Source organism: Trachurus japonicus, chromosome 9 (genome assembly GCF_045865225.1).
Source record: "Trachurus japonicus isolate A0001 chromosome 9, Traja_1.0".
Classification (NCBI taxonomy): domain Eukaryota; kingdom Metazoa; phylum Chordata; class Actinopteri; order Carangiformes; family Carangidae; genus Trachurus; species Trachurus japonicus.
In genome coordinates, this window is record NC_140915.1 from 4792917 (window position 1) to 4809470 (window position 16554).

At 47.3% G+C, this 16554-nt stretch overlaps 1 protein-coding gene across 1 annotated transcript; it reads left to right on the forward strand.

Moving 5' to 3' along the window:
* Positions 1-2009: 2009 nt before the first annotated feature.
* LOC146980741 (spindlin-1-like) lies at positions 2010-16012 on the forward strand. The gene is made up of 6 exons (XM_085785749.1): positions 2010-2145; positions 10174-10222; positions 11142-11236; positions 11322-11477; positions 14049-14282; positions 15777-16012. Exons 1-6 carry the CDS (start codon positions 2094-2096, stop codon positions 15974-15976), a joined length of 786 nt encoding a protein of 261 aa, XP_085641875.1. The 5' UTR covers positions 2010-2093; the 3' UTR covers positions 15977-16012.
* The last annotated feature ends 542 nt before the right edge of the window (positions 16013-16554 follow it).

Below are 16554 nucleotides of genomic sequence, written 5' to 3' on the forward strand. Positions count from 1 at the left end.
TCGTCTGGTTACCAACTTTACCTACATCAACACAGCAGATCACTGATCAATATCTGATCACTGTCCTTCATGTCGTTGTCTTCGTAAAGTTTGTGTCCATTGTCAAAAAGACCGGGTTGTGAGAGACACAGGTTGTTTACATTGTTGTCATGGTGACGTACCTCCTTTTCACGCTACATGAAAACGCAGAAAAATCGTTGCATTTTCGCTGCCTAACGGTGCGTTCACACCGCGCGCGAGTAAAATATTCGCCTTGCTCTACTCGCTCGAGTTTGCCCGCTGGAATATTTGTTTTTACTTGCGGCATTCGCGCGAATATTTCGCTTGAGTTCAATATTTAGAACTTGAGCGTTCACTGACCTTTTTATAAGGATAATGTATAGTTCGGAGGTTGTTATGAAACCATCCATACAACCTGTCGGGGTTTATTTCTCCATAACAACCGACCAACTATACATTATCCCGCTTAGAACACGGCCTACAACTAAATTATTAGGGCCCGAGCGGCGACTGCAAGTCGCCCAGCGAAAGCCCTATTGTAATTGCTCTGTTTATTATTATTCTTTCATTCTTTTTCTCTCAAAAGGATCGCATTTTTGGAGGCTTCAACATGCCCCAAAACGCGTAAATTTTGGCATGCACATCAGGACTGGCGAAAAATTTGATATTTTAAAGTCGTTGGAAATGGGCGTGGCCAAATGGCTAAATAGCGCCCCCTACAAAATTTCAAAACATCAGCCCCGCCTTTGTGTGTCACCTAGACGCATGAAATTTGGTGGGCTTATAGAACATGGCAAGACACACAAAAAAGCCTCTTATGTCATGGTGAAATCACAACAGGAAGTCGGCCATTTTGATTTGAATTTTTGACCTGTTTGATCTATCTCCTCCTAGGGATTTTGTCCGATTGACTTCAAATTGGCTGGAGACCACCGAGATGCCACTCTGATCAAAAGTTGTGCTCCGCAGGTCTCTACGTCAAAGGGCGTGGCTTCTGGGGCCTTGAGGATTTTGGCGACTTTTCGTTTGCTCGCCATTTCACCTTCGAACAGCTCTAACGCCCACATACTTTCTTCCTCTTTCCTCCTCTTCCTTCTCCTCTTCTTCCTCTTTCCCCTCTCCCTCCTCCTCTCTCTCCTCTTCTCCCTCCTCCTCTTCTTTCTCTCCCTCCTTCCTCCTCTTCTTCCTCTTCCTCTCTCCTCCACTTCTTCCTCTCTCCCCTCTTCCTCTTCTTTCTCTCCCTCCTTCCTCCTCTTCTTCCTCTTCCTCTCTCCTCCACTTCTTCCTCTTTCCTCTTCTTCCTCTTCTTCCTCTTCCTCTCTCCTCCACTTCTTCCTCTCTCTCCTCTTCCTCCTCCTCTTCTTTCTCTCCCTCCTTCCTCCTCTTCTTCCTCTTCCTCTCTCCTTCTCTTCTTCCTCTCTCCTCTTCTCCCTCCTCCTCTTCTTTCTCTCCCTCCTTCCTCCTCTTCTTCCTCTTCCTCCTCCTCTTCTCCCTCCTCGTCTTCCTCCTCCTCTTCTTCCTCTTTCTCCTCTCTCCTCCTCCTCTTCTTCCTCTCTCCTCTTCTCCTCCTCTTCCTCCTCTTCCTCTTTCCTCCTCTTCCTTCTCCTCTTCTTCCTCTTCTTTCTCTCCCTCCTCCTCCTCTTCTCCCTCTTCCTCTCTCCTCCACTTCTTCCTCTCTCTCCTCTTCTCCCTCCTCCTCCTTTTCTTCCTCTTTCTCCTCCTCCCTCCTCCTTCCCCCCCCCGCCCCTCCTCCTCCCCCCTGTGTGTGTGTCTCCTCCTCAGGCTCTCCTCCTCTGCGCCTCCTCATCGAGTCCATCATCAGTGTGTGACGTCGTCTCGTCCTCCAGGTGTTAGTCTGCACCGGCCTGTATGCAGCCTGCTCAGGGCCTGGCCTAACTCCTGGTCCTCCTCCTCCTCCTTCCCACCTCCTTCCCACCTCCTCCTCCTCCTCCTCCTCCTCCCTCCTTTCCCTACCCCCCCCCTCCTCCCCCCACCCCCTCCTCCCTCTCCCTCCCTCCTTCCCTCCTTCCTTCCCTCCCTCCCAGTGTTTAGTCTGGTCCGGTGGCCTCAGGCTGCCCCCTACAGGTGGATGAATGAAGACTCCCTTCAAGAGCCCAGCGGCGCCGCGGCCCCGAGCCGACGGGGGTGAGTCGCTCCTCCTCCTCCTCACTACAACTCCCATCATGCATTTCACCAACAACAAAAAACTCTTCGGTTGTGTCCGAAATCACTCACTCATTCCCTCCTCCCTCCTCACTATATAGTGACCACGCCATTTTGTAGTGGTGTCCGAATGTTTAGTGATTATTAAAGCAGATATCATCGGCACGGCCGTTTCGGCTAATGCTGTGTTCAAGGCAGGCTTTTGAAACCGTAAGTTACAGCTTCAAGTCACAACTACGACTTGGTAGCGTTCCAGGTAACCCGTAGCTCGTGTTTTTACCGTCCTGTTGTCTGTGAAAGTTCCCTATAACGGCCACTCGTAACTTCCGACCCGTGAACTCGTACCAGATCGAACTGGTATGACTTCACAGGAAGGAAAAACACAAAGTACGAGTTTCCTTGAACGCACCATGAGTTAGCAGCCCCCGCCCTTGTCAGGCATCAATTGGTCCTCGTGCTACGTCACCACATTCACGCGCATCCCTTGGCTGCACACACAGCCCTTCATGCCGTTCTCTCCCCTCATTGGATAACACTTGTATCCCACAAGGAAAATTTTCTCCTCGGGTTACAGCAGAGCAGAGTGACGGAGAGACTCGTGTTTAGGCTGAAATACTTCATGTAAGTGATTGCTGACGGAAAATAGGACTATTTAGGACTTATATTAACAAAAACATTCCACTGATATCTGCTTTAATGTTCACTATCTAGTGACTGAATCTACCACAGCGACCCAGAACGACCGGTGTAGCTACCAAATAAATGAAGTAGTGCAGCAGCCTCAATAAATGTGTCCAGGCTGCCAGAGTTGTCCGGTCGCGGCTTCCACAGATTCCCACAACAAACGTCGGAGCAAATTTCCTAACAAGCGTTATAAACTGACCACAGACCCTGGATAGCGATGCTAATTTCTGTTAGCCCGTCTATGGTGTTTTACATTAACGTTAGCATTAAGCTAGCGGACTTTATGCTTAGTTGTGACACTGGCTGTGTGTGTTTTGAATGTTGTTTCAAACTATGTGGGTTTGATTGAACATCTTTGATGCTTAAATATATGTATTACCGTTTAATATATTGCTTTACTCCTCTACACCGGCCGTTGCCATGGTTGTATCCATGGTACCTGCACCAGCTGTTACAATCGCTGTCGGAGCGTTTTAATTACGCGACGTAATACGTCATTAACTGTGCGGCGGAGTAGTGTCTGAAAGTGTTTTTTTATTTGACCAGTGAGTCCACTATATAGTCACTATATTGAATTCACTATATAGGGAGTAGGGAGGAGGGAATGAGTGAGTGATTTCGGACACAACCTCACTCATTCCCTACTCCCTACTCACTAGGGGTGCAACGGTACAGGTAGCCCACGGTGCAATACGTGCCTCGGTTTTTGGCCACGGTTCTCGGTGTAGGCACCAACATAAAAAGAGGAATAAAGCCAATGGGAATGGCTAGTGGCTACGTCATCACAATCTAAAACATCACTTCTGTGTCCAATCGCAGGATATTCAGAATAACAACTAGGGATGCACGATGATTATCGGACCGATAAAATATCGGCCGATTTGGAGAATTATTACGTCATTTTTTATCGATCCGATGGGTAAATTTCAACCGATAAAAAGATCCGATAAATTAATTCAATTTGGGAAAATTTGCCGGCCAAGTCGCCGCGAAAACAGGCCCTGGCGCGCTAGTTACGTCATCTATTCGCGCCATATCAGAAGGACCCAAGCCTGGCTTCGTCACTGCCTGACAAATAATGAGCATGTCTTCACCTGTGTGGTCGTTTTTCACTGTGGCGGAAGATGACAACAGCATTGCTGTTTGCAAAACTTGTTCAGCGAGGATTTCCAGAGGAGGAAAGAAGACCTCGAGTTTTAATACAACAAACCTCACAGCTCATCTTAAAACTCGTCACCGCGGCGAAGCGGTATTGAAAGAATACGAAGCAGCCGCGGTAGCAGCTAGCTGTGCTAGAGCCAAAACAACAACACGGCGGAGTGTGGATGTCTCCATTGAGCAGGCGTTTGACAAATGTAAAAGCTTTGCAAGAGACAGTGAAAAGAGTAAAGCCATTAACGACAGAGTGATGGAATTCATAGCGCTCGACGACCAGCCTTTTTCTGTCGTCGAGGACCCGGGCTTTCGTAAGTTAATAGCACATTTGGAGCCACGATACACCCTCCCAAGTCGCCGCTTCTTTTCGGATGTGTCCCTCCCTGCCCTCTATGACATCGTTGCCACACACATCCACAACTTACTCAACAAAAATGGACTACACGTAAGTTTTACCACGGACATATGGACGTCGGATGTTAGTCCGGTCAGCATGTTAAGCTTAACAGCTCAGTGGTTTGATCAAGATTTTAACATGCAAAAAGCTATGCTGCACGCACAGGAGTGCCCCGGGTCGCATACAGGGACAATGCTATGTCAAGCTTTTGAAACAATGCTCGCACAGTGGAAAATAAAAAAACAACAAGTGCATGTTGTGCTCAGGGATAATGCACGAAACATGGCCAAGGCTCTAGAGGAGTGTGGGCTTGCCAGCTTGGGATGTATGGCACACACTCTGCAGCTCGCTGTAAATGAGGCTGTGCTGAGCCAAAGAAGCATCACAGACTGTGTTTCCATCAGCAGGAAGATCATTGGGCATTTCAAACACTCCCAACTCGCCACCTCCCGTCTTCAAAACTTACAAAAACAACTTGGCATGAAGGAGGCAAGGCTTCAGCAGGACGTACCCACAAGATGGAACAGCACGTTCTATATGTTGAGAAGCTTACTGGAGCAAAGACGAGCCCTTGCAGCATATGCAGTAGATTTTGACTTGCCTGCTTTTCTGACCCCATACCAGTGGACTTTACTTGAAAACATGCTCACTATACTTGACCCCTGTGAACAGCTAACAAAAGACATAAGCTCAGCTACAGCGACCGCAGCGGACGTCATCCCCTCCATTGAAGCCTTAAAACGCCTGTTAAATAGGACTGTTCCAACAGATCATGGAGTTAAAACTTCAAAGACCACCCTTTTGCAAGCCATAGAGCAGCGTTTCAGTCACATCTACACAGAGTCCTTGTTTTATCTTGCTACAATCTTGGACCCTAGATATAAGGACTGCTATTTTGACCAAGCAACAAAAAGGGAAGCGACAGAACTGTTGCAGGCCAAGGTGAGATGTGTAACATCAGAAGAAAATGTTGAAGAGCCAACAGCGAAGAAAAGCAAGACAGATGACAACAACAATGCTTCCCTGCTGACTATGTATGAAGAAATCCTTCAAGAAAACAGCACAAAAGAGCGGAACCAAAGCCCGACAGATCAGCAGGTAATTCATTTATTGTTTTAATTAAGCTTTGGATATCTCTGATAAAATAGACCAAACAACAGTAATTTTAAATATATAATTTTGTTTTTGTTCTTTGTTACTGTTCTACTACTTTAGATTCAAGTCTATCTCTCAGAGCCCACGATTCCTCGACCCGAGAGCCCCATGGAGTACTGGAGAGGCAACAAAACCCGGTTCCCGGACCTTGCCTCACTTGCACGGAAATACCTGTCCTCTCCTTGTACCAGCATAGACAGTGAACGTTTGTTTTCTGCTGCTGCAAATGTCATTGATGAAAAAAGAAACCGACTTGGATGTGAGAAGGCAGAAATGCTGCTTTTTGTTAAGAAAAATCTCCCACTGATGCCCTCACCTAAAAAATAGAAAAGACATGTGAAAAGATAGTTTGGGGGAGGTTAAGAAATGTTGTTGAAATCATTTAAGTTTTCTATTTTCAACTATAAGATTTCAGAGAAATCTACTATGCCCAAAAGCATTAATATTCTGTAAACCTTTGGTTGATGATGCACTTTATTTTTGAGGATGCACTTTATTTTATTTATTTGATTAGATTATTATTTTTGTAATTGAGGTTGACATTTGTCAATGCATATAATTTGATAATTGAAAAACATTTGTCTTAACTCCACAAATACCTTTGCAGATGAACCCTGAATTCTGCTAATCAGTTTTGAAGGGATGCACTGTTTGAATTGTATTGTCTTTTGCTGCTGTTATTGTTATGTACAGCAAATGACCAAATATATTTGTCTGATGACATGAAAAAAATAAACATTTGAAGAGCCAAAAACATTTAGATTTCTTTTTAGACCAGAGCTACTAAAATATCAGTTTTTCATCACTGCATCTTGCACAAACTGCAGATAATATGAAGAGATTATATTGAATATAAAAATATTAACATATCGGTTATCGGTATCGGTATCGGCCATGAGAAGCAGGAAATTATCGGATATCGGTATCGGTTGTAATTTTCCATATCGTGCATCACTAATAACAACAGGCAGAGCCGGGTCAAAAACACCGCGGGAGCTTTCATTTATGAATAAATAATCATATATATTCATGCACAATATAGCATATATATATATATATATTTGTTTTTTTACCGTAAAAAAAAAAAAAGAGAGAGAGAGAGATGAACGTAATGTGGGACGAAAGTAACACAGCGATTTTCTCTGAGCACATAATGTCTGACTTTGTCAGCATGTACATCATGTAGCCTATAACGTAACAGAAAAAAATCTTGAGGTTACGTCTGACTTTGACCGAGTTACATTCAAGAAGCAGCTGTTTTCAATGACTGAAAGTGAATTCAACTCGGTGATTTATTTCGATGGATCAGCTGTGTTTACCGTTTCAGGTGTCATAGATGGTTTGACAGATTAATCAGTCCTCTAACATCCTAAAGTTTGACTTGTCAGAGTTTTTCAGTAGAGAAGCAGCTCAGGTTTAAGTGTCGGGAGTCACCGTGGGGACGGAGGAAACAGCTGTAAAGTTAAAACCTCGTCCCTCTCTTTTCTACAGTCTATGGTCCCTCTGCACATTAATGAGCCTGTCTGTCACCGTGCCGTTACCGCGGTCACCGTGATGTGTTAACGTTACAGGATTAATTAAAACACACAACGTAAACAATGCGACCGTATACATGTGTAAATACTACCGGAGGAGGAGGCCAGTGAACCAGTGGGTCGCGGTGGTCCAGTCACGGAGGTAAACGTTAGTTAGCTAGTAACTAGCGCTAAACGTTAGCTCATATAACGCGTGTGTGTGTGTTAGGGCTGGGTATTGTTGAGAATCTCACGATTCGATTCGATTTCGATTCATTAGGTCACGATTCGATTCGATATCGATTCGATTCGATATTGATTGAAATGCTTCGATATCGATTCAGTATCAAGCAGAAATACACAAATAAGAGTACCAGATTTTTTTTTTTTTAATAATTATTTGTTTAGTTTCATGCCTTATGAACAGCCATAGTATAACTCATAGCATAACAAAATATGACACTGCTTTAACACTGAACTACAGTGCAGCTAAATTTAAATTAGGCTATGTGATACTTTCCTCTTGGAAAATAACTCATAACATTTTGAGTAATAAAACAATACAAAACAATATTATTAATAATAGTTGACTGCACAACTGAAAATATTGTAGCGACCCCGCAGTAATGTTCTTGTTATGATGTTTAAGTTCTGTGATTTCTGACTGACTGTCAATGTGTATGGTACGGGCAGGTGGGATGAGAAGCTGAGGGGCTGGGGTGAGTGTGAGGAAGACAGAGTCCTGTCTGTGTGTAGGTGAGTGAGTGAGGAGGAGCAGAGGAAGAAGTGAGAGCAGCTGTCAGATAAGTTCAGGGTTTCCCGCAGCGCTTTCCTGTTAAGGCGGCCGCCTTAACAACAAAGAGCTGCCGCCTAAACTAACGTCTTAAAAAAAAAAAGCGATATTCGCCGCCGCCGCCCCCCCCCCCCCCCCCCCAGTCGGACGATGGCCGCATCCTCTCACACACATACACACCACAGAGAAGCACGCATGCATAACAGCAGCGCGTGTTGAAAGCGAAAGTTAATACGGCACGGCGCGGTGCGTCCCTCCCCCGACGATCGATCCCCGCTGCTGCTGCTACTCACTCCCATATTGTTATGGTTTGGTCTAGTGCGGCCCCCGTCCGTACAGCGCGAATCACACGAGAGTGTTGCTCGCAGCGCCCCCACTGGCCAGGGGCTTGAATCGATTCAGAAGATTGCTGAATCGATATTGAATTGCAGAGAAAAGAATTGCAATGCATTGCTGAATCGATATTTTTACCCAGCCCTAGTGTGTGTGTGTGTGTTTTGGGGGGACAGCAATGAAGAACATGCATACGTTCGCAGCAGGAGTTGGACACGGAAGTGTCTCGTGACGTCACACTAGCCATTCCCATATATTAAGCGGTAATATATATATATATTTAAGCATCAAAGATGTTCAATCAAACCCGCATAGTTTGAAACAACGTTCAAAACACACACAGCCAGTGTCACAACTAAGCATAACGTCCGCTAGCTTAATGCTAAAGTTAAGGTAAAACACCATAGACGGGCTAACAGAAATTAGCATCAATATCCAGAGTCTGTGGTCAGTTTATAACGCTTGTTAGGAAATTTGCTCTGACGTTTGTTGTGGGAATCTGTGGAAGCCACGACCGGACAACTCTGACAGCTGGACACATTTATTTGGTAGCTACACCGGTCGCTACTTCATTCGGACACAGCCTTCCTCCTCTTTTTCCTCTTCTTCCTCTCTCCTCCTCCTCACTACAACTCCCATCATGCATTTCACCAACAACAAAAAACTCTCCATCCTCTTCTCTCCTCTACTTCTCCCTCCTCTTTTCTCCTCCTCTTTTCCCTCCCCTCTCCTCTCCCTCCTCTTCTATGTTCCTTATCCTCCTCTCTCTTCCTCTTCCTCCTCTTTCTCCTTTTCTCTCTTCCTCTTCCTCCTCCCTCTCTCCCCTCCCTCCTCTCTCTCCTCCTTTCTCTCCTCTCTCCTCTCCCTCCTATTCTCTCCTCCTCCTCCTCTCCTGTCCTTCTCTTCCTCCTCTCTCTCCTCCTCACCTCTCCTCCTCATCCTCCTCTCCTCTCCTTCTCTTCCTCCTCCTCTTCATCCTCTTCCTCCTCTCTCTCCTTTTCTCTCTTCCTCTACCTTCTCTCTCTCCTCTTCCTCCTCTTCTATCTTCCTCTTCCTCCTCATCCTCCTCTCCTCTCCTTCTCTTCCTCCTCCTCTTCATCCTCTCCTTCTCTTCCTCCTCTCTCCCCTCCTCTTCCTTCTCCTCTTCTCTCCTCTTCCTTCTCCTCTCTCTCCTTTTCTCTCTTCCTCTCCCTCCTCTTCTCTCCTCCTCCTCCTCCTCCTCACTCCTCCTCTTCCTCCTCTCCTTCTCTTCCTCCTCTCTCCCCTCCTCTTCCTTCTCTTCTCTCTCATTTTCTCTCTTCCTCTTCCTCCTCCCTCTCTCCTCTTCCTCCTCTTCTATCTTCCTCTTCCTCCTCTCTCCCCTCATCTTCCTTCTCCTCTCTCTCCTTTTCTCTCTTCCTCTTCCTCCTCCCTCTCTCCTCTTCCTCCTCTTCTATCTTTCTCTCCTCCTCCTCTCTCTCCTTTTCTCTCTTCCTCTACCTTCTCTCTCTCCTCTTCCTCCTCTTCTCTCTTCCTCTTCCTCCTCTCTCTCCTTTTCTCTCTTCCTCTTCCTCCTCTCTCTCCTTTTCTCTCTCCTCTTCCTCCTCTTCTCTCTTCCTCTACCTCCTCTCTCTCCTTTTCTCTCTTCCTCTTCCTCCTCTCTCTCCTCTTCTCTCCTCCTCTGCATCCTCTTCTCCCTCCTCTCTGGGCGGGGGTGAGTCACTGTTGGTGTTGACTACAACTCCCATCATGCATTTCACCAACTAAACCTCACACACACACTGAGCTGCAACAACGACTGCAACTGTTAGACACTCCGACTCTGCTGATGCTCGTCTCCATGGCGACAGAACTAACTGAAACCGACGTCATGTGACCTGAGTCAAACCCAGAATGAACTGCGTGTCCTTGAACGCACCGCCGGGGATGCTGAACGTGTGTGTGTGTGTGTGTGTGTGTGTGTGTGTGTGTGTGTGTGTGTGTGTGTGTGTGTGTTTCAGGACATTCAGGCGTGTCTGCGAACATGATGAAGAAAAAGAACTCGCACAAGTAAGTCACACACACACACACACACGCTGCACTGATGTGTGTGTGTTTATCTGTTCTTCGTCTCATCACCCTCTCTCTACTCCTCTCTCTACTCCTCTTCCTCCTTTCCCCTCTCCTTCCTCCTCCTCTCCCTCCTCCTCCTCTTCCTCATCTCTCCTCTTTTTCTCCTCTTCCTCCTTCTCTTCCCCCTCTCCTGTACTCTTCCTCCTCCTCCTCTCTAATCTCTCTACTCCTCTTCTCTCCTCTTCCTCCTCTCCCCTCTCCTTCCTCCTCCTCTCCCTCCTCCTCCTCTTCCTCCTCTCTCATCTCTCTACTCCTCTCCCTCCTCTCTCTTCCTCCTCTCTCCTCTTCCCCCTCCCTCCTCTCCTCTTGTCTCCTCTCTCTCTACTCTTCCTCCTCCTCCTCTTCCCCCTCTCCTGTACTCTTCCTCCTCCTCCTCCTCTCTAATCTCTCTACTCCTCTTCATCCTCCTCTTTCTCCTCCTCTTCCTCCTCCTCCTCCTCTTCTCTCCTCTTCCTCTCTCTCCTCCTCCTCTTCCTCTTCCACCTCCCTCCTCTCTCCTCTTCCCCCTCCCTCCTCTCCTCTTGTCTCCTCTCTCTCTCCTTCCTCCTCCTCTCCTCTTCCTCTCTCTCCTCCTCCTCCTCCTCCTCCTCCTCCTCCTCTTCCCCCTCCCTCCTCTCCTCTTGTCTCCTCTCTCTCTCCTCTTCCTCTCCTCTTCGCCCTCCTCTTCCCTCCTCCTCCTCCTCTTCTCTCCTCTTCCTCCTCCTCTCTCATCTATCTCCTCCTCCTCTTCCTCTTTCCCCTCCTCTTCTCTCCTCTTCCTCCTCTCCCCTCTCCTTCTTCCTCATCTCTCCTCTTTTTCTCCTCTTCCTCCTCCTCTTTCCCTTCCTCCTCCTCCTCTCTCCTCCTCCCCCCTCAGGAAACAGAGGACCAGTGTCGGCCCCTCTAAGCCTCTGGCTCAGCCGAGGAGAAACATCGTCGGCTGCAGGATCCAACACATCTGGAAGGAAGGAAGTGAGTCTGATCGGAGCAGCTGCTGCCTGTCGCCACGACAACAACAACACTGACTGACTCTGTGTGTGTGTGTGTGTGTGTGCAGGTAAGTCGTCCCAGTGGAAGGGGACGGTCCTGGACCAGGTGCCCGTTAACCCTTCGCTCTACCTGATCAAGTACGACGGCTTCGACTGCATCTACGGCCTCGAGCTGTACAGCGACGAGAGGGTGGTGGGACTGGAGGTGCTGCCCGACAGAGTGGGTGAGGAACCAGACCGTGACTCCGCCCCCTTTAGGAGACCGGCAGACCATGACTCCGCCCCCTTTAGGAGACCGGCAGACCGTGACTCCGCCCCCTTTAGGAGACCGGCAGACCATGACTCCGCCCCCTTTAGGAGACCAACAGACAGTGACCCCGGCCCCTTTAGGTTTACCAGCAGACCGTGACTCCGCCCCCTTTAGGAGACCAGCAGACCGTGACTCCGCCCCCTTTAGGAGACCAGCAGACCATGACTCCGCCCCCTTTAGGAGACCAGCAGACCGTGACTCCGCCCCCTTTAGGTTTACCAGCAGACCGTGATTCTGCCCCTTTAGGAGACCAGTTGACAGTGGCTCCGCCCCCTTTAGGAGACCGGCAGACCGTGGCTCCGCCCCCTTTAGGAGACCGGCAGGCCGTGACTCCGCCCCCTTTAGGTTTACCAGCAGACCGTGACTCCACCCCCTTTAGGAGACCGGCAGACCATGACTCCGCCCCCTTTAGGAGACCGGCAGACCGTGATTCCGCCCACTTTAGGAAACCAACAGACCGTGACTCCGCCCCCTTTAGGAGACCAGTAGACAGTGGCTCCGCCCCCTTTAGGAGACTGGCAGACCATGACTCCGCCCCCTTTAGGAGACAAGCAGACAGTGACTCCGCCCCCTTTAGGAGAGCGGCAGACCGTAGCTCCGCCCCCTTTAGGAGACCGGCAGACAGTGACCCCGCCCCCTTTAGGAGACCAGCAGACCATGACTCCGCCTCCTTTAGGAGACCTACAGACAGTGACCCCGCCCCCTTTAGGAGACAAGCAGACAGTGACTCCACCCCCTTTAGGAGACCAGCAAACTGTGACTCCGCCCCCTTTACAAGACCAGCAGACCATGATTCCGCCCCGTTTAGGAGACCGGCAGACCGTGGCTCCGCCCCCTTTAGGAGACCAGCAGACCGTGACTCTGCCCCCTTTAGGAGACCGGCAGACCGTGACCCCGCCCCCTTTAGGAGACCAGCAGACCGTGACTCCGCCCCCTTTAGGAGACCAGCAGACCGTGACTCCGCCCCCTTTAGGAGACCAGCAGCAGCAGCAGGTCTTGAGTCTATTGACTCCAATGGGAGAAGTGAACGTGAGCTCAGATTGTGGTCGATTCTTTCACTCCAGAGTCACTGAAATAAATATTGGACTCATTTTACATAACACACATCTCTTCTGGGCATTTAGACACGAAAATGAACAAATTTCAGACAAATCAGGAGAAAATGAACTTTGTTCCAGACCTGTCTCTGTCTCAACAACACACTCTGTCACAGATCTAGACAACGTCAAACAAACATTCGCCATGTTAAATTTGACTGTTAGCTGTGTAAATATTTATATGTTATCATAAGAAAATATAAATATCTCACTTTCGTCTACCTACAGCTTTTATAAATCCAGACACACGTTAACAACAGGAGGTGGGGGGACGGTGACCACGCCCACTTTAGGAGACAGGAAGTGAAGCTGTAACATTTCATATCATTGGAGCAGGTTGTAGTGAGACATCTTGATGGTAGTAGAGGATCTTTGGTAACACTGGTGTCAGACACCAGCGTTGGATCCAGTTCAGAGTTAAACGCTGCGTGGAGGACGCTCGGCCGAGACCGACGACCATCTGCTGATGACATCACATCCTCCTCAGTCTGCTCATAGCCGTGCAGCTGCTGTGGTGTCTGTGTGTGTGTGTTTGTGTGTGTGTGTGTGTGCGTGTGTGCGCTCCACCACAGACGACCTATAAATGTTGCTCCGTTTTGTTTTTTTGGAGCAACTGAAGAAAGTTAAAACTCGCTCCCTGGGTTAGTTTTTGCTGAACACAGAGGTCATGTGACGTCACATCAGGGTCACGATTGGTCCCCGCTGGAGTTTGATTATTGATTATCGACCGTATCTGAGTCTCTGGTTTAGTTCTTTTAGAGCACTGGAATAAGAGAGTAACGACACGCATCGGTCCAATGGCAGCGCCTCTTGGTGGAGGAATATGGGTTTTACAAAAGCGCCCAAGAACTGACATCTCTGCATTGTTGGTGAATGAGCAAGTGTGGTGTTTTCAATAATTTAAGGACATTTATAGATCACCCACGTTAATAGCATCATTGTGGATCCTTTACAGATGAACATTAACACATAGGCGAGTAAAAAATAAATAAATAGTTGTCTACATTAATGTTTCAATCTACATTTTGTAATAAACAAATTATAAGTATAATTTGATATGACCAAGACACCTAAAAACAAAAACACGGCCGTTTTCATCAATTTACAAGCAAGTGGGCAACACACATACATTGGAGTGAATGAGTTTTCTGGGCGCTTTTGCAATACCCATATCCTGCCACTAGGGGCGCAAAACTCTTAAACTCTTAAACCCTTAAACCCTTAAACCCTTACCACGGGAGTCAATGGTGGTGTCGTTACTCTCTCTTCCAGTGCTCTAAGTTCTTTAAACTCTAACAACGTCAGAAACGACATCGGAGAGAAAGTGGGCGGAGCTCTGAAGCCTGTGTCTCTCTCTCTCTCTCTCCTTCTCCTTCTCTCTCCTCCAGCTCCGGCCCGTGTCAGCGACTCGATGCTGGCCGAGACGATGATCGGTAAAGCGGTGGAGCACATGTTTGAGACGGAGGACGGGCCGAAGGAGGAGTGGCGGGGGATGGTCCTGGCCCGCGCGCCCATCATGACGTCCTGGTTCTACATCACCTACGAGAAAGACCCGGTCCTGTACATGTACCAGCTGCTGGACGACTACAAGGAGGGAGACCTGCGCATCATGCCCGACTCCAGTGAGCCCCTCCCTCTCTTCTATCAGCACATGCTTAGTTAGTTAGTTATTTATTTATTAACGGGTCTGGAGGCCAAAAAGTTTCTGTGCACTAAACAGTTTTACACCATCTTCTTGTGTGGCATTTTACAATAAAAGCCAGATTTAAGAAATTAATGATTAATAGAGACTGTCCACTAATTAAAATGTTGCTTCTTATTAAAATATGACCATTTTCCAAATTGTAAAAAGATAGATACCAAAAATAAATAAATAAATAAATGTCTATATACATGTAAGAAAATTCTTTAGAAGATATGAGCGAATGAGGCCTGATGCTTTTATTTTGGAAACACAACCACAGACGTCACAGTGCAGTCTTGAGAGAAGAAATAAAAAAAACGAAACAAATACAAATCTTGGCTTTTACATCATTACTGTAATTCATTGATGTTATTCTGGATTATGGGGATTTGCTTTCAATATCTGGTCATTCAGTTTTTTATCCCCGCAAAAAAAAAAAAAAAAAAAAAAGCCAAGGGAAGAGCCGCTAGCCTATTTACGTAGTACAGTCTGTGGCCGGAGCACACATTTATTTAGGAAAAGTGTAATTGGTGCAGATTAAACTTGTAAATGAATGCTGCTCTCCATCCAACCCTTCCCTTCTATCCTAACTCTTTTAAACAGTAACAACAGAACCATTTGATTATGTTATAGATTTTCCATCTTTGCTGAGCATCAGAATTGTTTGAAATTAAAGCAGAAGTAAGTGATATTTTTGTGTTAATATAAGTCTTAAATAGTTGTATCTTCCGACAGCAATCACTTACATAGAGTGTTTGGACCGAAACACGGGTCTGTCAGTCACTCTGCTCTGCTCTGAGCCGAGGAGAAAACTTTTCTCGTATCCTACAAGTTTTATCCAATGAGGAGAGAGAACAGCATAAAGGGGCGGTCCTCTCTGTGTGTGCAGCCAAGGGATGCGCCTGAATGTGGTGACGTAGGGACGAGGACCAATAGATCCATGACGAGGGCGGGGGCTGCTAACTCCGTCGGCTGACAAGACGTTATGGTGCGTTCAAGGCAACCCGTAACTCGTGTTTTTCCGACCTGTGAAGTCGTACCAGTTCGATCTGGTACGACTTCACGGGTCAGAAGTTACGAGTGGCCGTTATAGTGACTTTCACAGGTAAAACAGGTCGGAAAAACACGAGTTGCGGGTTGCCTGGAACGCTACAAAGTCGTAAGTTGTGACTTGAAGCTGTAATTTACGGTTTCAAAAGCCTGCCTGGAACGCAGCATTAGCCAAAACCACCGGAACGCTTACTTCTGCTTTAATAGGCCTACTAATAATAATTTTAAAAAGCCTGTCCCATATAGACGCCTGTCTCTAACATAAGCCCTAATATAACATCGGCCCCTGCAATAGTTTCAATCATTTTGCATTGGGGCCCGTAGCAGACTGCTTTCGCCACTGGTAACACCCGTCTCTCTCTCTCTCTGTGTGTGTCTGTAGACGACAGCGTGGCGGCGGAGCGCGAGCCCGGCGAGGTGGTGGACAGCCTGGTGGGCAAACAGGTGGAGTACGCCAAAGAGGACGGCGGGAAGCGGTCGGGGATGGTGATCCACCAGGTGGAGGCCAAGCCCTCCGTCTACTTCATCAAGTTCGACGACGACTTCCACATCTACGTCTACGACCTGGTCAAGACCTCCTAAGAGCCGCGAGGCGCCCGCTCGCCACCAGGACGCCAAAACCCCCCCCCGACCCCCACCAACACAAAACCAACACATATACATTACACGCTCTACAAGACTGAACCGAGTCCAAACAAAACAAACGCCACCACAAACCCTTAGGTAATGATGTGATGCGTTTTCACCTCATGATGTCATAACGACGCATTATGGAATAAGATTCTTGAACGCAACTTTACATAACGCACCGAATTGTTACATTTTCTATGTAAAACAATGCAACACGCATTTTGTTGTCATTCGGTGCATTTGTAACGACTTATTTAAAAAATGCGGCAAAATGTATCACACAATGCGTTCAACACATTTTATTACAAAACGTGGACAATTATTACAAAATGCGTCGTTGTGACCTCACGAGTTGATAATGTATTACATTATTACCTAATATGGCGTTGTTATTACACAATGATGCGACACATTAGGTAATGATGTGATATGATTTTCACCTCATGATGTCCTAACGACGCATTATGGAATAAGATTCTTGAACGCAACTTTACATAACACACCGAATTGTCACATTTTCTATATAAAAC

Excerpts from the sequence above, each read along its gene's own strand:
- LOC146980741 (XM_085785749.1), top strand. The coding sequence starts at position 2,094 with ATGAAGACTCCCTTCAAGAGCCCAGCGGCGCCGCGGCCCCGAGCCGAC. Across the intron at positions 10,223-11,141 it reads AAGAAAAAGAACTCGCACAA|GAAACAGAGGACCAGTGTCG; the intron begins GTAAGTCACACA and ends CTCCCCCCTCAG. Across the intron at positions 11,237-11,321 it reads ACACATCTGGAAGGAAGGAA|GTAAGTCGTCCCAGTGGAAG; the intron begins GTGAGTCTGATC and ends GTGTGTGTGCAG.